The sequence below is a fragment of the Vipera berus genome, assembly GCF_964194415.1.
Source record: "Vipera berus genome assembly, chromosome: 2".
Taxonomy (NCBI): domain Eukaryota; kingdom Metazoa; phylum Chordata; class Lepidosauria; order Squamata; family Viperidae; genus Vipera; species Vipera berus.
Window position 1 is genome coordinate 164,678,067 of NC_138203.1, and position 20,776 is coordinate 164,698,842.

The following is a 20,776-nucleotide window of genomic DNA, read 5'->3' on the forward strand; positions in this document are numbered from 1 at the left end:
ATTTTGCAGGTTTTCTGTCTTTATATTTGCAAATATATTAGTTTTGAAAAGCCCTGCTGGCTTTGAATTTGTACACATAATAATGTTGAAAGCTGGCTTTAACTCATCTGCCTATTTCTCATTGGCAACATAGTTTATTAAGATAATTTTATATGACAGTACAGTATGTCGCAACAATATATCTAGGTTAAGATATTTCTCATTGCTCTTAAAGGTAGCCATTTAATAAATCAATGTAGAAAGCAGGAAAAAAACATGCTACCTCATAACATGGATTGTTAAGCTAAATTTATCCTATGCTTCAATAGATCTCTGTTCTAGTGCCTCGGTCCCTTCACTGCTGCATCAAAATCAGACATAGATGATCAATAAAGGATTATTTCTGCCACATGATGAAGGGCTCCTTAAGATGGGATTGGGTAGCCTGCTGGCTGCTGTATTTGCATTATTTGACCTGTAACCTCACCTACCCACAGGGTATCTATGGTGACAAAAACTAAAGTTGCTAAGTAATTCCATTCCCAATGGGCTAAATTGATTTCTTTCTTATTCAAGACACAGACCTACTTGAAATCAAGCAAAAGCACGCACAAAGGCAATCCATTTGATTTTACTGCTATGATGGTTGAAATGTGATCTGCAGAATGATGGGATCCATCTTTACAAGGTACTAAAAGCGTTGAGTTTTGTGAGCCTGAGGTCATTTGTTGAAGAGTCAGTCCAACCAGATATGCAAGACTTTATTGCAGCTGCTTGTAAGTGAAATATGGCAACTACTGTTACACCTGTTAAGAACAAAGTGAATTGTGTACTATTTTCCTGCTAAGTCATTATACCGTATAATGATCTAGCTGGCAGACAATGAGCCATAGGGAAAATAGAGGCCTTTTTAGTCAAGCATTTTTTTATTTTTTATTTTTATTTTAATTCCATTTATATCCCGCCCTTCTCCGAAGACTCAGTAGCCTTCATTCTATGTATATGCCTGCTTATTAGGGCTTTCATACACCCCCCAAGCGGCATTATTACAAAGTCAGCTTAATTGCCCCCAACAATCTGGGTCCTCATTTTACCTACCTCGGAAGGATGGAAGGCTGAGTCAACCTTGAGCCTGGTGGGATGCGAACCTGCATTAATTGCAGGCAGCTGGTGTTACTTAAGGAGGCATTAGCCCACTGCTCCACCAAGGCTCTACCGCCACCCCTTTAAAACCAAGAATCTTTTCTTATGATGGCACAAAAGGAAAATTAAAATGTATACAGTGCATTCAGAAAGTATTCGGACCCCCTTCACTTTTGTCAGGTTTGCTATGCTGCAGCTACAGTTGTTGAAATTACACTCAGTACTCCATAAGGACAATGTGAAAACAGAATTTTAGAAATGTCTGTACATTTATTAAAAAGAAAAAACTGAAATATCACATTAGCGTAAGTATTCAGACCTTTTGCAACAACGTGTGAAATTTAGTTCAGGAGTCTCACATTTCTCTTGACATGTTTTTACACCTTGATTGGAATTCACCTGCGGTCAATTAAATTGATTGGGCATGATTTGGAAAGGCACACACCTCTCTGTAGAAGGCCTCACAGCTGACAATGCATACTATAGCAGAGCAAAAGCCACGAGGCCAAAGAAACTGCTTGCAGAGTTCAGAGATAGGATTATTGCAAGGCCCAGATCTGGAGATGGCTACAATAAAATTTCTGCTGCACTGAAGGTTCCTAAGAGCACAGCTGCCTCCATAATTTTCAAATGGAAGAAGTTTGACACAACCAGGACTCTTCCAAGAGCTGATTGCCCAGGTAAACTGAGCAATCGGGAAGAAGGGCCTTAATAAGAGAGGTGACCAAGAACCCGATGGTCACTTTGACTGAGCTCGAGATCCTGTGTGGAGATGGGACAGAGTTCCAGAAGGACAGCCATCACTGCAGCCCTCCACCGATCTGGGTTTATGGCAGAGTGGCTAGACATAAGCCTCTCCTAGTGCAAAACACATGAAAGCTCGCTTGGAGTTTGCAAAAAAGGCACCTAAAGGACTCTCAGACTGTGAGGAACAAGATTTTCTGGTCTGATGAAACCAATGATGAACTGTTTGGCCTCAATTCTAAACATTAGGTCAGGAGGAAACCAGCCACCGCTCATCACCTGCCCAATATCATCCCAACAGTGAAGCATGGTGGTGGCAGCATCATGCTGTGGGGTGTTTTTCAGCAACAGGGAGTGGGAGACTGGTCAGGATTGAGGGAAAGCTGAATGGAGCAAAATAAAGGGATATCCTCAATGGAAATCTGTTCCACAGTGCTCAGGACCTCAGACTGGGCCAAAGGTTTACTTTCCAACGTGACAACTATCCTAAGCACTCACCCAAAATGACCCAGGAGTGGCTTAGGGACAACCCTGTGAATGTCCTAGAGTGGCTCAGCCAGAATCCTGATTTGAACCCTATTGTTCTGTACCAGCCTACTACCGGCCCTGCAGATAAGGCAGGGACAACCCCTTTACAAGAAGGCAAGAGGCTGGAACTAAGCCTGCCAAATTTATGGACACAAAAGCAAACAGAGCAAAACAAGACACGAACCATGAAACAGGAGCTATTCAAACGGTTGCCTTCAGCAAACTAGCCCTCCCACGCATTCCCCTTTTAAACAGTTCAGGGCGTGGCTTCTCTCTGCCTCCTTCCGAGGTGCCCCATTGCCTTCCTCTGTTTACTCCTGATTGACTGCCTCCTGCGTCGGGCATCCTTGAACAGGGCCAGCTGTGGGTCATCTTCATCCACACTGTCAGGCTCACACAGCTGGGTCTCCGTCGTAACCAGATGGGAGGGGTCTGGCTGAGGGCTCTCATCAGCAAGCTCTCCAACACCCTCAGCAACCTCTCCAACACCCCCCTCCTCCTCCTCTGAATCGTCCGACCCAACTGCCGAACCCACAGGCTGACCCTGAATCACAACACCTATTGAACATCTCTGGAAGGACCTGAAAATGGCTGTCCACCGACCTTCACCATTTACCCTGACTGAGCTTGAAAGGATTTGCAAGGAAGAATGACAGAAAATTCCCCAATCCAGGTGTGCAAAGCTTGTCATGTCATACTGAAGAAGACTCGAGGCTGCCAAAGGTGCTTCAACAAAGTACTGAGTGAAGGGTCTGAATACTTATGCTGATATTTCAGGTTTTTTTTCTTTTTAATATATTTACAGACATTTCTAAAATTCTGTTTTCACTTTGTCCTTATGGCATACTGAGTGTAGATAAGGGGAAAAAAAGAATTTCAATAACTTTAAATTCAGACCATAGAATAAGAAAATTGACAAAAGTGAAAGGGATATGAATACTTTCTGAATGCGCTGTATATAGGGATCAAATATATATGCTCTTCACTCCTCTCTGCCCTCTCTCCCATTTCATTCTGCCTCCTTCCTCCTAGCCTCCTCCCTCAGAACATGGCTAAGAAAATCCAAAGCAGCAAATTCCCTTCTACAAAGCCACTCTGTTCAGCACAGAAATCTTTCTACGAGGTTGCATTTTTTGACAGTGATTCAGCGGCACGTGAGTGGAAAAGCCTGGAGCCATAGCTATTAGCTAGGCCTAAAAACTCAGCTGCTGTCACACAGTTCTCTCAGCCAGACCAAAGGCATCCAAGTCAGGCCACAGGCAGTTTCGGGGGTGGGGTGGGGTGGAGGTGGGGCTCTGAACTACAGTTGATGATGGCTGTACCAGATGTGTTCTGCTCTAGAGCCCTAAAACTGGGAAGCATATTTGTTTTTCTTAAGTGATAACACCAGATTGACCAGGCCAGGAAATAGACTTCAAAGGAAGGCTAAAACTATTTTTATCAAGAATTGCTATAATAACAGAATCCTTCAAGTCTGATTGTGCTGTATGTGCTCCCCCTTCAATATACTCCTGTAAATTGGGGAGGTGTCTGTTTAAGCCTTTTGCATTTTTTTTTTGTGTGGATTTGAGATTTCTTTCCCCGCCACTCCTTGTTGTTGTTCCGGTAATGAATTGTGCTCGTTTCCATCAAAGTCACCTTCCTCCCTGCTTATAGAATGCTTGAAACACATAGCTAGTAATAAGGAGAAGGAACCACTGTTAAAAACAGTTCCAACCACTGAGAATTATCAACCTGAGATTGATTTACAAGATAAGGGATACCGTAATTTAATTCCAAATTCAGCAGTTTAATAAAATAATGTTTTCAATAGGACAATGCATGCATGTAAGTACTAGCTTATTTATAAATGTCTTTAATGTGGAAAGTATCCAGTGGATGTGATTCATTGAGTGACCAACAGGAAGCCTACAAGTTGCATTTTAGACCACAAATAGATTCCAAGTAGTCACCAAGGGTTTTACTAAAAGTAAAGCAAATTATGGTTTTAAAAAATTACCCTTGTACTTACACTTGAGAAAATGTTTTCAGAAGCTATAAGCAAATGAAATATTCCTCATCTCAGTTGCCTTTTGTCCATTATATGTACCTAATTGGATCGTGGGGATATGGAGCAGTATGTCATGCAGATTCTCTAACCTACAAAATAGCTTGTGTTACTACCTTAGACAGGAGTAGATGTAACCCAAGAATTAGATGTACTGGTTTAATAATAATAATAATAATAATAATAATAATGATAGTAAAGTTGGAAGGAACCTTGAAGGTCATCTAGCCCAATCCCCTGCTTAGGCAGGAAACCCTATACCATTTCGGACAAATGGCTGTCCAGTCTTTTCTTAAAAACTTCCAGTGTTGGAGCATTCACCGCTTCTGGAGGCAGGTTGTTCCATTGGTTAATTGTTCTAACTGTCAGGAAGTTTCTCCTTAGTTCTAGGTTGCTTCTCTCCTTGATTAGTTTCCATCCATTGCTTCTTGTCCTGCCGTCAGGTGCTTTGGAAAATAGCTTGACTCCCTCTTCTTTGTGGCAGCCCCTGAGATATTGGAACACTGCTTTCATGTCCCCCCTCGTCCTTCTCTTCATTAAACTAGACATACCCAATTCCAGCAACCGTTCCTTATATATGTTTTAGCCTCCAGTCCCCTAATCATCTTTGTTGCTCTTCTCTGTACTCTTTCTAGAGTCTCAACATCTTTTTTTTTACAAAACTGGATGCAGTATTCCAAGTGTGGCCTTACCAAGGCATTGTAAAGTGGTATTAATACTTCACGTGATCTTGATTCTATCCCTTTGTTAATGCAGCCTAGCACTGTGTTGGCTTTTTTGGCAGCTGCAGCACACTGCTGGCTCATATTTAAGTGTTTGTCCACTAGGACTCCGAGATCCCTCTCACAGTTACTACTATTGAGCAAGGTACCCCCTATACTATACCTGTACATTTGGTTTTTCTTGCCTAAATGTAGAATCTTACTTTTTTCACCATTGATTTTCATTTTGTCCAGATCCTCCTGTATCTTAAGCCTATCTTCCTGAGTGTTGGCTATTCCTGCCAGCTTGGTGTCATCTGCAAATTTGATGAGTTTTTTCCTCCTTAAATTTTTAAGCTTTTTAAACTGCTTAAATTTTTAAACTTTTCCTCCTTAAATCAACCCTGTCCCATATGAAGGTGTCTAAAATCTGTAATGCTTTGTCATCTGTGTATTCTCTTGGAAGCAACTTTAGACGGCCTGCTTTTGGTGGGGAGGGAAGAAGTGTGTTTGGGGATTGTTGACAAGTATTCACATGATCTCTGCTATGCTCTTTGCAGCCCTTTGTCTTCTGTTGTGTGCCCTCTACACAACCTCTTGGTTGCCTGAGTTCCTTACATACATATCACCTTTCTTCACTTTGGACACCACTTTCTCACCAGTGTATCAGCAAGGGAGAGCAAAGCAGATATTTTTGAATATTGACAACTATACTAAGCATCGTTGGCAATACATAGGAGCAACCTGCAATGCCAAGGCTTAATCAGATGAAGTAAGCCAGAACTGATAGCCCAAGCATAATACTAAGGGTAAATTTTGGAAATCGCAAATTGCCTAATTAGAACTGTGTTAGAATTTTCTGGGCAATTGCAGTGAAAATGAATTATTGCCCAGTTATAGGTATATATTTTGTGTCTATGTCAGCCACATTCAATATGTGATATTTCCTATCATGAATGAAGGAGCTGGAAATGATTCCTGCATAAAACTCTGGAGAATCACTTCAGTTAAAGGTAGACAGTGGTTGGGTTCACATCTTGTGTTGTGGTTGGATTTCAACAATAATTAGCTGGGGTTCACATATTGCATTAAATCATCATAACTGTGGTTGACAAATCAGAAGGCTAGATTCACACAACACTAAGCCAAAACCAAACCACCTTTTGGCTTGGTGGAATGTGCACATTGAATCATTACTACCCTAGCTGGACCAAAGATTTAGTTTTCAATAAAACAGCTATATATGGGAAATTTATTTCTAAGTGGGAATGCTGAGTCAGTTTTGTACTGTTTTTAACAGCGCATGGAAAATTTGTCAGGCTTAAGACACACACACACATACAAAAAAACCTTTTATATATCCAGTAAAAATAGCAAAGTTCTGTGGTATATTGAAGACTAACCAATATATTGTGGCAGCATATTTGAAAAACAGACTGACTTCATGAAAGCTGAAATGATGTTTATGATGCCAAAAGTCTCTGTTGTTTTTGTTGCCTGCAATAAGTTCACATAACTGCTTTTCTGGAATGTAGGTCTAATTAAACTGGTTAGAAGCATGTGTCTGAAAAACACCAGGCTTAGCACGTTGAACAGTTTAATAGTGGAATTTGTCACTATAAGATTTTGTGAGTTCCTACTGATGAAACTGAAAACTTAACAATATTATAATGCAGGGGTGTCAAACTCAATTTCATTGAGGGCCACATCAGCATTGCGGTTGCCCTCCGGGGGCCGGGTGGGTGTGGCCTGGGTGGGCATGGCCTACTGGGTGGGCATGGCTAAAGTGCGTATGGCCTACTGGGTGGGCATGGCCAGGTCTACATCGTTCGCATCAAGGGTGCCTATGGGGGCCTGGGCAGGAGTGGGACAGATCTGAGGGTCTCTGGCAGGAGGAGGGTCTCTGGGCCAGGACCAAGGCAGTGGGGGCCGTTCCCTCACTGTTTCCAGGATGGCTTCGCGGGCCGCATGAAACCACTTCGCGGGCCAGATCTGGCCCCAGGGCCTTGTGTTTGACATGTCTGTTATAATGTGTTCTTATTTTCTACAGAAGCACTACCATAGTGATCTGTAGTTCTGTTTCTGAAACCTATGATTTCATTTTAAAACCTCTCTCCCTTACAATTGCAAGTGAAAATTATAGAAAAGCTAAAAGTGGATGGCTTTGATAAATTAAGCCCCCGCCTCCAAAAAGTCTGGCCAGAGACGCTAAAGAAGAAGCCTCAACTGTTAACCTTCATTTACAGCAGAGAAGTAAGGGGAAGAGCTTTTATCTCAAACAATTCTAAGTATTATGCAATATACAGTATTTCTATGTTGACATGTCCTGTACCCTGTGATTGGATTGTTTGGGCAGTTTCCGGGTATGAATTGTCATGCTTTTTATGGATTAGGTGTGGTATACCTGATTAGCTTCTACGTATATGGTCTTCAGTCTGTGGTTAGTGGTTAGTCTGTTAGCGGTTAATGTGTAGAAAGACTGATCCACATAACCACCTTTACTGTGGTCAAAGGTGCCCCACTTACCATTTGCTGAGGAAATGTCTATTTTTCAGGCATTCTGTTGTTGAGACAAGCCAAAGCTGATTCAAATTTGTATGGAGAATCCATGCCCTCTGGAGAAGGAGGCTTGAGATAATATGATTATGATTGGGGCCAGTGATCTGTTGAACTACAGATGGCCCACTGGACCAGCTGTGGACCACCCCTTTCCATCAGGTCACTGGGCTTGGATGTTCTGCAGTACTATTTTGGCTGCCAGGGACTCTTGAAATGCAGCTGTTTCCTCCCCCCGACCTTTTAAAGCTGGTGATTGGTTACTTCATTTAGAGCAATATTTCTCCAACTTGGCAATCTCATACTTCAACTCTCAGAATTTGTGCCGGATGGAGAATTCTGTGAGTTTTATGTCCACACTTCTTAAAGTTGCCAAGTTTGAGAAAAAACAATTTAGATGGTGCTGAAGTCCGGAAATTGACCAGCCTATCCCTAATTTAATGTCTATAATTGAAAGGATGGTTGAAAGGGTTCTCCTCTTTCACTTATGTAGTTTGAGCAATTGGGAATTCTCTTCTCAATGGCCTTGGTTTCTCAGTTCCTCTACACATGGAGTGTTCTTTTAAAAAAATCAATTCCATCATGGAAAGTTTCCTGGTATGTATATGGCCTAAGCATACAGCATAAAGCTCATAGGTAGGATTGAACATCTCTGCACTGGGACATACAGAAAAAACTAGTTATTTCATGCCACCTAGTGGTCAATAGATAAATTATCAGTAGTTTTGAAGCATGTTTATGTTTAGTGTGTGTGTGTGTAAAGATTTCCCCTGTACAGTCGTGTCTGACTCTAGGGGGCAGTGCTCATCTCCGTTTCTTAGCTGAAGGAGCCAGCATTGTCTAAAGGCGTTTCCGTGGTCATGTGGCTGGCATGACTATACCCTGAAGGGAACGTCGTTACCCTCCCACTGTATTTGCATGCTTTCAGACTGCTAGGTTGGCAGGAGCTGGGGCAAGAATAGGAGCTTACTCTGTCACAAGGTACTTGGGTCTCAAACTTGCCAAGCTTCTAGTTGACAAGTGCAGAGACTTAACCACTAGGCCACTGTCTACCTGACAGCATTTTACAGCATTCACTCAGGCCTAACTTCCTATTTTCAACTCCAGGTCCAAGGATCCTTACACAGAGACAGCATTTGAGCTATGCAAATATTGGCAGCCACAACTTTGCAGTTAACACAGAGAAACTATAATAATTTATCCATTGTTAGGATGATAGGTCAACAGACTTTGGGGAAACAAGGTCAAGGGAAAAATGATTAGTGGAAGTACTTTGCAATGATCATCTGAAATATGTTCTGTATGGCTTAGGCCCGGGATATTTGCAGGACCGTCTGCTGCCAGGAACGACCTCCCATCGCCCGGTGCGCTCACACAGGGAGGGCCTCCTCAGGGTGCTGTCGGCTAGACAATGTCGGCTGGCGACCCCCAGGGGGAGGGCCTTCTCTGTGGGAGCTCTGGCCCTGTGGAATCAACTTCCGGATGGCCCCGGATCTCCGGTCCTTTCGTTGCGGCCTTAAAACATTTCTCTTCCATCAGGCTGACCTGGACTGATGATAGGGATTTTTAAGTAGAATATTTTTAATATTTTATCATTTTATCATTGAGGCTTGTTAGTTTAATCTTTTTAAACATTTGTATTATTGTGTTTTATTGTTGTTAGCCGCCCTGAGTCCTTCGGGAGATAGGGCAGCATATAAGTCCCAAAAATAAATAAATAAATAAATAATTGATGACAGCTTTTCACGCAGTTGGTGGCTTTCAGATTTCAGCCAGGGAAAACCGCCAGTCACTGCCCTTACAATGTTGTGCAGCAAGATTTGGTTTCATCTTGGACCATTGTTTTGCTATTTTATGATCTGAGTGGCTGAGCTTATAAATCAAATAATACTACTTTAACGCAAAGCCAAAAAAAAGTTTCTATTATGAACCATAGGTGGGCTGAGACAGATTTCAGCAGTGGTAAATCTCATCAGTGTTTTATGTTGTTCAGTTCTAAGGCTCACTGTAACCAGGTACAACATTTAGCTTAAAATAAGTAAGATGCCTTTGAGTGAATTCTGAGTTTAACATTTGGTTTTCTGCAGCTGAGCTAAACTGGGATCACAGTCCTTTCACACAAAAAGCCAATTTTTTGTTAACTCAAGGTTTCTCGATAGTTTAGATGAAACAAAAAACAAGCTGGATTAGTTGTTGGAACTGTTAGGCAGTTTAAAATCAGGAATTACAGGTAGTCCTTGACATAACAACCATCCATTTAATGACCATTCAAAGTTACAGCAGCATTGAAAAAAATGACTTTTTACCTATTCTCACTTATCATCATTGCAGCATCTCCACAGTCATGTGATCAAATTTCGGGTGCTTGGCATATATTTATGATGGTTGCAGTGCCCCAGGATCCTGGGGTTGTCATTTGTAATCTTCCTAAGGGGCATCTGATAAGCAAAGTTAATGGGGGAAGCCAGATTTGCTTAATGACCACATGATTCATTTAACGACTGTAATGATTTGGTTAACAACCATGACAGAAAGGTCATAAAATGGGACATGATTCACTTAAAAACTCTCTTGTTTAGCAATGGAAATTTTGGGCTCAGTTGTGGTTGTAAATTGAGGACTACTTGTTACTATTATCAGGAGATTTCAAGCTGATTTCAGGCCATGCTTGCTACTGTGTTTCCCTGAAAATAAACCATACCCTGAAAAAAAGACCTACCTTGATTTGTGGGGGTAGGCCTAATATAAGTCCTCCAAAAATAAGCCTTAATTAGGACTCCGCCCACTCTGTCCCACTGGCTGCCACAATGGGGCAGGAGGCCGCATGGCACATCGCACCACTGCTGCCACATCAAGGCAAGGCAGGTGGGGGATGGGGTGGAGCTGCGCCCCGTACCCATTTCCTTCAGCGCCCCCCCCAGCCAGGCCATTCTTTGCTCCCTTTTACTCCCCTCCCGAGCCGGACTGCCATGCTACTGCACGGAGGCTGGGCGGGGTAGCCCTGGTCCCCCTCCACCATTTCAGAGCCAGGGGGAATGACGGTGAAAGGCTCCACTGCTGCTGTGCGCCGCTGCAGTGGCTTTCTTCATGTTCCACCCCATAGAACACCTGCCCGGCAGCAGCTGCCACGTCCTTCTCCACCAATTCTCTCGTGGCTTGGCAGCCCCGTTTCCTGCCGCTTCTCCTCCCGGTGCTGCTATAGAGCTTGGCACAGGCACATCATCACCCAGCTCCTCCCTCTTCCCGAAAGCAAAAAAAAAATCCTCACTAACCTTCTTTTCAGCTCTGGTTCGTTTCTCTCCTGCTTCAGGGAAACGGAGTTCGTGAGACTAAAAAAAGTTCAGTCAGACCTTCCAACTTCTTGCGGGGGGAAAAAAGATCTTGCAAAGTTGGAAGGTCTGACTGAAAATATAAGACACCACCTGAAAGTAAGAACTAATGCCTCTTTTGGAGGCAAAAATAATATAAGACCGGGTCTTACTTTCAGGGAAACATGGTAGGCACAACTGAGATTGTTAATAGCTTAGTTTCGTGTGAAAACTCAGCAAATTGTGGTTTTAACAAACCTTGATTAAGCAAATAAGACATGATAAGCTAGTCCTAGTGTGGAAATGAGTGCAGTTTTGCTTGGTCTCAGCCCTAGTGTGATTATCCTGGTAGACTTTGAATAAAAGGTACCGTATCTTCTTTCCTGCTTTTCACCTCTTCCCTTTACTGAAATCAAACCCTCTCCTACCTCCCACCCCAAACCCACAATAGCCTGAAGATTTTATGTACAAAGAGTCTGAATGCAAAATATTTTCATCCGAGTCAAGTCTCAATGTGTTTAGCTTCATTATGGATGAAGAGACCTGAGTTTTAATAGCAAATCCATTTGACAAGAAAAGCTATTAACCTCTGTTTATTGTATCAGTATTCTTACAGCAGCACATTTTAGTTAAAGTAATCTTCTTTGTCCTGGAGGCTGCTTGCAGATAATGCAGACATTATCCTTATCTCTGAAATAAATAGAACAAGGTGGCATTTCAAATATTGTTGCAAGCTTGAAAGAGTCTATAATCAAAGAGCTGCAGAAAGGAAACAGCAGTAAAGGGCAAAAGGCTTTTGGTTAGCAGCATGCAACAGAAACTCTCTCTAGGATTAATAACCCCAGGTTTTGCTTGTGAGAATAGCTGCCAAGTACTATGAGGGGAAAGAAGAAGAGCGAGATTCACGGTTATGTTATTTGTAGTCTGCTTTGGAATGGTTGGATTCATCACTGGCACTACATCTTTCCAATTTCTTTTGTCTCTTTGTATTTCAGTGATCAGAGCAAAGGCTGTCTCTGAAAAAGAGGTGGACTCTGGGAATGATATCTATGGAAACCCCATCAAACACATCCAGTATGAGATCAAACAGATAAAGGTAACAAACAGCTATATGAAATCCATAGCTTCGGCTAAGTGTATACAGGCAGTCCCTAGGTTAAGACTGACTTCTGTTCCTAATGCCATCTTTAACTCAAATTTGTATGGAAGTCGGAACTTGTGCTTAAAAATGGACAGCCTGTTCCTAAAAAAAGTGGATGACATTGTCCTTCCTTGAGCTGATGAACTGCTGAAGCTGCAAAATGCTTTCAGGAACTGCTGAAAAAGGTTTGAAAACAGGCTTATATATTAAAAATGTACTGCTTCAGTGGTTCCTGAAAGCATTGTATGGCTTCAGCATTTCATCAGCTCAAGGAACGAGAACACTGTCCGCCATTTTTAGCAATAGGCAGTCTGTTTGTACTTGAAGACATTCCTTACTTTCTGAACCTGGGGGCTGCCTGTGTATCTGCCTTGTACATACACACAAAGAAGAGGAACAACAATTCAGAGTGAAACTGCGGAGAACCTATAAACCTGTTATGTTAGCGCTAGACATTTTCTGTGTTTTGTTTTCATTTCAGATTTCCAGCTGCCTTGTCTAGAACTATTAAAATATTTTTAATTTACCAGTTGGGAATACTTAGGCTAACAAAAGAATAAGAAAAAGGAAGGGGAAGAAAAGCCTCCTAGTCTTAGCTGATAGTGTAAAAACACTGAAAACCCCCTCAAAAGCAAGGAAATTAAGAGTTTGGCACATGCTAGAGTTAGATCCAATTGGCATTTTATTCCTACACTGATTTAATGAAAGAAGAGCAGAAGAGCTATCATTCTGTATCGTAGAACTAGTATCGAAGAATCAGCCTTTAAGAGCAGTTTTGGTTTCCTGTTTCTGGAATTTCTTTGGAGTTGGCCTATTAATGTTTGGTTTCCCTGTATGTCATCTGTAAAAGCTTCTCCCTCTGCTGGAGAAGCTGTTGGAAGCAAATGCTCCTTTTCCATACATTACTGTAAAGCTCTACTCTAAAATAACCTGATCATAGGTCTCAGTACAACATCCCATTTGCCAGGTTCATTAATGATCTATTTTATAGTTGTTGTTTTTTTTAAAAAAAATCCCTAAACATAAAGTTGACATTTCTCAAATGAAGATCAGTTGGATATAAGATCACATGCCGAATGATAGAATTCACATACCACATTAACCGTAACTTTAGTTTCTAAATCACAATGTATGGCTTGATACAATCTCTGAATCCCCTTGTTGTAATAATGGTTAATGGATGGCGTTTTAAAAATAAATAGGTGGCAACACTTTATTGGCATAGTGATTGATGGAGAAATCAATCAATCAGTCAAGAGGGAAAATTGATAGGAAAAATATACATGCCTGTCAAATAATTAAAGAAAATTGTGAAAACATTGGTCCCTGTCTTTGGATTGTGTTTGGGAAAGAACTTGGAATAATGTTGGAAACACTAGAATTTGCTTCCCCATCTTGATGTTCTCCAAATGTGCTAGATCGCCACTCCTACAGTTTCTAGCTAGGATTTCTGGAATGAGACCAGCACACCTGGAGGGTACCAGTTTGAAAAGGTTGCACTAGAAACATGTCTGACATGATTAGCAAGAGGAAGGGCTTGTGCACGTAAAGATCTCTAAAGGGTGTGCTCTATGTTACTTTTTTTAAAAAATATTAACTGGCATGGTTGCTATTCTTGGCCTCATTTGCTTCTTTCCTTTCAGATGTTTAAAGGGCCAGAACAGGACATTGAATTCATCTTCACAGCTCCCTCCTCAGCAGTGTGTGGAGTGACACTGGATGTTGGTGGCAAAAAGGAATATCTCATTGCGGGTAAAGAATAATAAATTTGCAAAGTCCAGAAAAGATGTCAGAAATAGAAAGCCAATGAAATAGAGTTATGAAAGACAAAGAAAAAACCCCAAATCTGCTTTTTACCAGTCCCGTATCACTCTAAATACGCAAAATATTTCTGACAATGAGCTTTGTACAAGAAATGAATCTTCAAATTTGGTGATCACATACCTTTGGCAACTTGCTACTAGAATTTTGTTGTGGTGTTTGACTGGCTGTTTCTTAGAAAATAAAGTACTAAACAGGATCCTTAGTCTGACTAATCCAGCTTCTTGCTCAATGCAAGATTCATAGTGAGAGATCCTTGGTGCTCTCTGAGCTTGAGGGTTTTTTTTTGCAGGCATTTATTTACTCAAACTGAATAACATCATCAGTGCTATGGTATTAGGCACATGTTTAAAATCAAGCTAGGTCTTATTTTCAGGATAGGTCTTATTTTTGGGGAAACATGGTAGTAAGGAGTGAGGTTTGCTCCCTGTTTATATTCTAGTGGCTTGCCCTGTCAATGTTGGTGGGAATGGTCTTGGAAGTTCTTTGGTTGGACTGTTTAATGTTGGCTTGTTTGGCAGTTCCTTGATTGGGGTATTGTTTACTTAATAGTTGGTCTGATGTTAATCTCGTTGTTAATTTATGCTCATCTGGGTGCTGATTGCTGGTGGGGAGGTGTTTTGGTCTTTTTGTTCCCTTTTTGGCTTGTTGATTATCTCTGTTGCATACTCTGTAGATATTGTATTAGGCACATGTTTAAAATCAAGCTAGGTCTTATTTTCAGGATAGGTCTTATTTTTGGGGAAACATGGTAGTAAGGAGTGAGGTTTGCTCCCTGTTTATATTCTAGTGGCTTGCCCTGTCAATGTTGGTGGGAATGGTCTTGGAAGTTCTTTGGTTGGACTGTTTAATGTTGGCTTGTTTGGCAGTTCCTTGATTGGGGTATTGTTTACTTAATAGTTGGTCTGATGTTAATCTCGTTGTTAATTTATGCTCATCTGGGTGCTGATTGCTGGTGGGGAGGTGTTTTGGTCTTTTTGTTCCCTTTTTGGCTTGTTGATTATCTCTGTTGCATACTCTGTAGATATTGTTTATGCCTATCTGTCTATTGATGGCTAATTTGTCATGGTGCCAGGCTTCCAGAAGATTCATAGCACAGATTGTTATAATACATCCACAGTTGGGGACTGCTCAGCTTCATCTTAAATCTCAGCAGCTCTCTAAATTGCAAAATGTCTTCAAATGATTAGCTGAAATTGGCTTCCCTAACAATTTCCAACTATTATTTTTAGAAGAATAGAAGGATTCTGTTTCATCTGCCTCATGATAGCTCTTCAAACATGTAAAGTTTACTATCAGTTCTCATAATTGCCATTGGTTAGGGCAGCAAGGGGTGGGAGACTGATGCAACACACAGCCTCATCACATGATGCAAAATCTGTGCCATATGTGCTTGTTGGGACACCACAATATATCTGGAATTTATGTTGCAACCTCTCTCCACATGGATCATCATTTTGCCATGATCTGTTTGCCGCACATGCCTGTGACTACAGGCTAAACAAATTTACTTCTTTGAAATGTTCTTAATGAAATTTGCCTTTTAGTTCTCTTATCATCGTATTTATTCTTCTCTGTGCATATTCCAGTTTTTCAGTCTCCTTAAAATAAGATGCCAGAAATGGAGAAAGGTATTTCATCTGTAGCCTAGTATGGAAGAATATACCTATTACTTTTATATTTTTATTTTTCAAGAAATGAATGTGAAATGGGAATATTATACATTACAGCCCAAGCTTTCAAATTCATCTTTATTTATTTCCACAAATATATGCTGGTCCTGTATATTTTAACAGGGCTTATAAGAAAAAAGTGGCTGATTGTTAGGGGATGATCACTAAGCCAAAGTTAGATGGAGAGGCAAGACTGGAATAGCAGAGATTGATTGATTTGCCAATTTGCTTTGGGAAATAGTTATTTTATGATAGGCGATGCCCATTGTGGCAGCCATTTTGTGAATGTTCAGCTTACCCACAAAGGCAGCCATTTTGTGAGTATGATCTGGAAATTCCAGAGGTGCCTACTAAGTTCAAACCCCCCACATGCACAATTGACTGGAAACTGTGTAGGAGAGTGTGATTATTTAAAAATCAAACTTTGTTTTAACATTTTATTTACAATCTAGGTTTCCCAATCAAATTAAGAGGGTGACCACTGCATAAGTTAACTCTGGAATTAATCAGGAAAGTGTCCTCTGGCTTGCAGGCTGCTATTCATAATTGCTTTGTTCTCTCAGGGAAATCGGAGGGTAATGGCAGGATGCATATCATCCTGTGTGACTTCATTGTTCCTTGGGATTCCCTCAGTGCCACCCAAAAGAAGAGTCTCAACCAGCGGTACCAGATGGGCTGTGAATGCAAGGTAAATCCAAATTTATTTACTTATTTATTTGTTTGATTGATTTCTATAGCTGCCCATTTCAACAAGTGATTTTGGGATGCCTTACATTATAAAATTATAATTATAAAAAACAATACAAAATAAATATATATGATTATTGAGTGGGACTATTGTCATGGATGTTAATACAGTCAAGAAACCGAGTCCCTAAGTCACTCAGTACCCCAGGCCAAGTCCCAAACCATGAAGAGCTTTAAAGGTGATAACCAAGACCTGGAATTGTAACTGGAAGCACACTGGCAGCCAGTGTCACTCACACTGCCATTGTTAACGTGTGTCAAGCATCCAACACTTTTTGCTACTCATGCAGTCACATTCTGCATCAGTTGAAGCTTCTGAATGCTGAAGGGCAGGCCCCTGTAAAAGCGCATTACAGCAATCCAGACAAGAAGTCATGAGGCATAAGCGACTAAACAAAGCCTCCCAATTAAGGCACAGGTGCAATTGTCTCACAACCCTAAGGTGTGCGAAGGTCCTTCTGGCCACAGTTGCTAGCTGCTCTTGTAGCAGGAGCCATAAGTCCCAGAAGATCCCCCCAGATTGTGCACAGGCAATGCCACCAGGGCCAGTAGTGGGAAAACTTTTTTCTTCAGAAGGCCCAAATACTTAATGCCATTCAGTCTTGCTTGGGTTGAGACAAAGCTGATTGCACTCCATCCTGACCCCTTCGTCTCCATGCACTGGGGACAGGACATCCATGGCATCGTTTAGGCAGCTCAGCATGAAGCTATAAAGCTGCCCAATCCCAATCCCTAATGATCACCTCACCTAGGGCCTCATGTAGATGTTAAATAGGAGAGAACTGAGCCTGGGGTAACCCCCAAAGTAGAGGTTGGCTGAATACCTCCCCATCAACCCCGACTAGAATTGATCCCAGAAGTAGAACCAGCTCAAAACAGTACTGCCCCATCCAATTCACAAATCCAGTCCAGAAGGATACCATGATCGATAATATTGAAAGCTGCTGATAGGTCAAGAAGAGCAAGGATGGTCACAATGCCCTCATCTGGTTCCTGCCACAGGTCTTCTAAGAGTGTAGTCAGTGTCATCTTAATTTTGTAACCTGGCCTGAACCCTTTGAACTTTGGACCTTCTGCAAGGAGGAGAATGGCTCCTGTTTGCTTTTTGCTTTACCTTCTTGGAGGTGCTGGCAGAATAAAGTATTTATTCAATTGAAGAACTCCTAACCCACCCCAATCCCCAAAGATCTGGGTAATGTGCAGCCTCAAAACAAAAAAAAGGGCCATGGTACCAAAAATCAGAATCAAATTCAGAAGGCAAGCTAACATGAAACAGATTTAACTTGCTTCCAGAATTGCAAACAGGTAGGGTTGCCTGGACTACTACTGGTGAATGATGAACAGACTACTAGACAGAATTCCTGCTCTCTCTCTCATCCATAACAAATAGACTCCAGCAGGGTTAATCAGATCTTCAATCATAATGGTAGGAAATCATGGAATATTGGTTTTTTTTTCTCTCTGCAGATTTCCCGCTGCCCCTTTATCCCCTGCTATGTCTCTGCTCAGGATGAGTGTCTGTGGACTGACTGGGTGACAGAGAAGAACATCAATGGGCGGCAGGCAAAACACTATGCCTGCATTAAGCGGAGTGATGGTTCCTGTGCGTGGTACCGTGGAGTGGCTCCCCCTAAACAGGAGTTCCTTGACATTGAGGATCCTTGAGTTCCTTTGGCACTGGCAGCATGGCTTGCAAGGAATTAGATCGGTCCACATTTGACATCACTTCCTGGAAACAGCATGAAAATAAAATCTCATGGGCAGGCCAATAGTGGTGGGCGGAGAGTGCTAAGGAAAGGGATGCTGAGGCCATTCATACATTTCTTCTTCTGCTTCTTCTCCTATGCTGTTCCAGTGAGTGTCTTCTTACTCTATGGATTTCAGCAGCAACATGTCAAGGTGTAATGGAGGAAGGCAGTATCAAAGTATGATTGGCTGAGAGGTGTTGTCTCTGATTCTGGGTAGCAGGCCTACCAGGTTCTTATTGTCTTGAGAAGACATCCCTCCTTGTGAAGAAAGCACGTAAACCCTCTCTTTCCCACTCTCCCACCTTCTGCCTGGGTCAAAACCCCTCTTCTTTCCACATATGAAATTATTCCACACTTACTGCTTTAGAGTCATTCCTTTCTTTTAGCCACATCTACAGAGACACATGTGGTGGGCTGAGATTAAACATGCATTTGGGGGCTCCCTGAAAAGTGGTGGTGGTGTCATCAGTCAGGGCATCCTTTTGCAGAGAGTTTTGTTATCTTCCAAGGACTAAGCAACCCTTTGAAAATTGACTATCCAAGGGAGACAGTATCTTCTTTCAGGGGCAAAAATTGAAAGTGGGAAGGTTAACCATGTTACAAAATTAGTGAATATGTATAGCCTGGAAGACATACAAGAGATATACGCAGCTTTTAGCTTTGCATCTGGAGTTGTCAAATTTCAGTTGGACTTACTCCATATACTTTATCCACCTTTTTCATATTCGTGCCATTAATGTAATTCTGATGTCACAGTCTCTCTTAGCCAGTTGTAAAGTTTGCTATTCCTACTAGGATATTGGAACTTTGTAGACCAAGGAATTGTCATTTTTCTCTTGCTTCTCCTCCTCCAAAGTTCCTGGCACAGAATGATTTTTTAATCAGACCAACACAGCTCCAAGCCCTCCGATTTGTTTGACGGAGAAACTAATTTTTGCCACAAGAATTCTGCAGATGGCAAACATTTATGTTCTCTTCCCAAATATGTGATTAGGAGAGTTGGCCAGTGATACACACCTCTTTATAAACTGTGATTGTAAATGCTCCTTTGGAATAATGACAAAACCCTCCACTGTCTGAAAAGGAGCATTATTCAGTTCAGCCTTTCCATTCCCCCTTCTGAGCTAGTCCTTTCTTTCCTGGGTTTCCCCAAGCTCTGTGAGCCCCCCCCCCCCCCCGTTTTTAAAATTCTCAGACCTAGATCTGAAGGATACTTACACTTATTCTTAGCCAGGCCTGCCCCCTGTGGCCTTTTCATGCTGTTCATCAAGGTAGAATTTAAGATGTCATACTGGGCCAGTCTGTTGATTTCAATATATTTTTAAAACAAGCAAAAGAAAAAAGAATCTGTTCAATCCAGTATAAGACTCCTGTTTTACTTCCTGTACGGTTATATCCTATGTGACATTTACCTTTCTCTCTGTTGATACTTTTTGATTTTTAATTTTGTTTCAGTTTTATTTTTGATCTGCAATCAGTTGTATCATTCCTCTATTATGTTCTTTTAATGTCCTTGTTTAGCTGTTAGATTTGCACTTATTACTTTGTAAAGGGGTTCTGCGTTGGAAGCTTTTAACATACAGTGGGGAAGAATGTCAAAGTGTATGGAGGACAATGTTCCTTCGTTCATCCTGGAATGCCAGTGGAAGCAATATTCTGTTCCTGTCTTCTCCTCTGGCTTCTCCTGCAGCATGTGTAAGTCTTTTACAGAGACTGGAGGGTGGCAGCAGCACGTGACTGCTTCTTGCTAGCCAAACTACAGCTCCCGGCTTGCCAGCAAGCAAACTAAGTTGGCCAATTAAGTAGCAGTGTGAAAAAACAATCCCTGCAAAAGACCTATTTATGGAAAAACAGTATAAAAGACTTCTCAATTGGCTTAATTTATAGCTGAGAGTTTTAGTGTCACGCATAACTTTCCCTGAAGCACCCATAACAGAACAGTTTCCCCTCCATGCCAGCAATTCAAAAATATTTAAAAAATAATAAAAGAGTTTACATTATTTTCAAATCTTTGCTTAGTGAGTATGAAAAAATAAGTAACTTGCTGCGGTAATTTAAAGCTTTTTGGGGAGCAGCTGGGGTGGGAAGATTGGTGGGTAGAATAATATGGGGTGGGTTGTTTTTGTTGTTGTATTCTGAAAGCTGAGATTTTCTTGTGCTGGGAACACATGAAAGTTGTTGAATAGACAAGCAGACTGGGCATGTCTCTGACGCTTTGTATAATTTGTATGTGGACACTTGAGTCTCCGGACAATAAACAGTATTATCAAAGAAAATGAAAACAGGCTGTCTTTGGGTGGCATACACTTTGTTTCTGCTGAAGGGCAACCAAAATTCCTGCAGGGCCTCTTAACCACTTAATAGTTCAGAATATTTGAATGGAAGAATGCAGGCAAATCAATGGAGGATCCTCTTCTCCTCCATAGCCCCAGCGTCAATGGCTTTAAATTTCCCCCTCCCATCTGTTTTCAGTATTTCTCCCATGTTCTTGATGTTCCCTTCCCTATCCAAAGTTGGAATTACCAGTTATCTGAGTGGTGGCAATTAATAATCCACCAATGCTGTTTAATAGTACATAAGGCTCTGTTGAAAGAAAAATCTTCATCAGGGTCTAGTCCAAGCTGGGAGTGAACAAAATGG

At 41.5% G+C, this 20,776-nt stretch overlaps 1 protein-coding gene across 1 annotated transcript in view; it reads left to right on the forward strand.

Annotated features, from left to right (window-relative positions):
- Positions 1 to 18,824, forward strand: part of TIMP2 (TIMP metallopeptidase inhibitor 2) — a 33,689-nt gene extending 14,865 nt beyond the window's left edge. The window contains exons 2-5 of the mRNA XM_081320939.1: positions 12,002 to 12,102; positions 13,791 to 13,899; positions 16,205 to 16,329; positions 17,856 to 18,824. Coding sequence (XP_081177065.1) covers positions 12,002 to 12,102; positions 13,791 to 13,899; positions 16,205 to 16,329; positions 17,856 to 18,053 — 533 coding nt within the window. The 3' untranslated portion in view covers positions 18,054 to 18,824. The remainder of the gene's footprint in view (positions 1 to 12,001; positions 12,103 to 13,790; positions 13,900 to 16,204; positions 16,330 to 17,855) is intronic.
- The last annotated feature ends 1,952 nt before the right edge of the window (positions 18,825 to 20,776 follow it).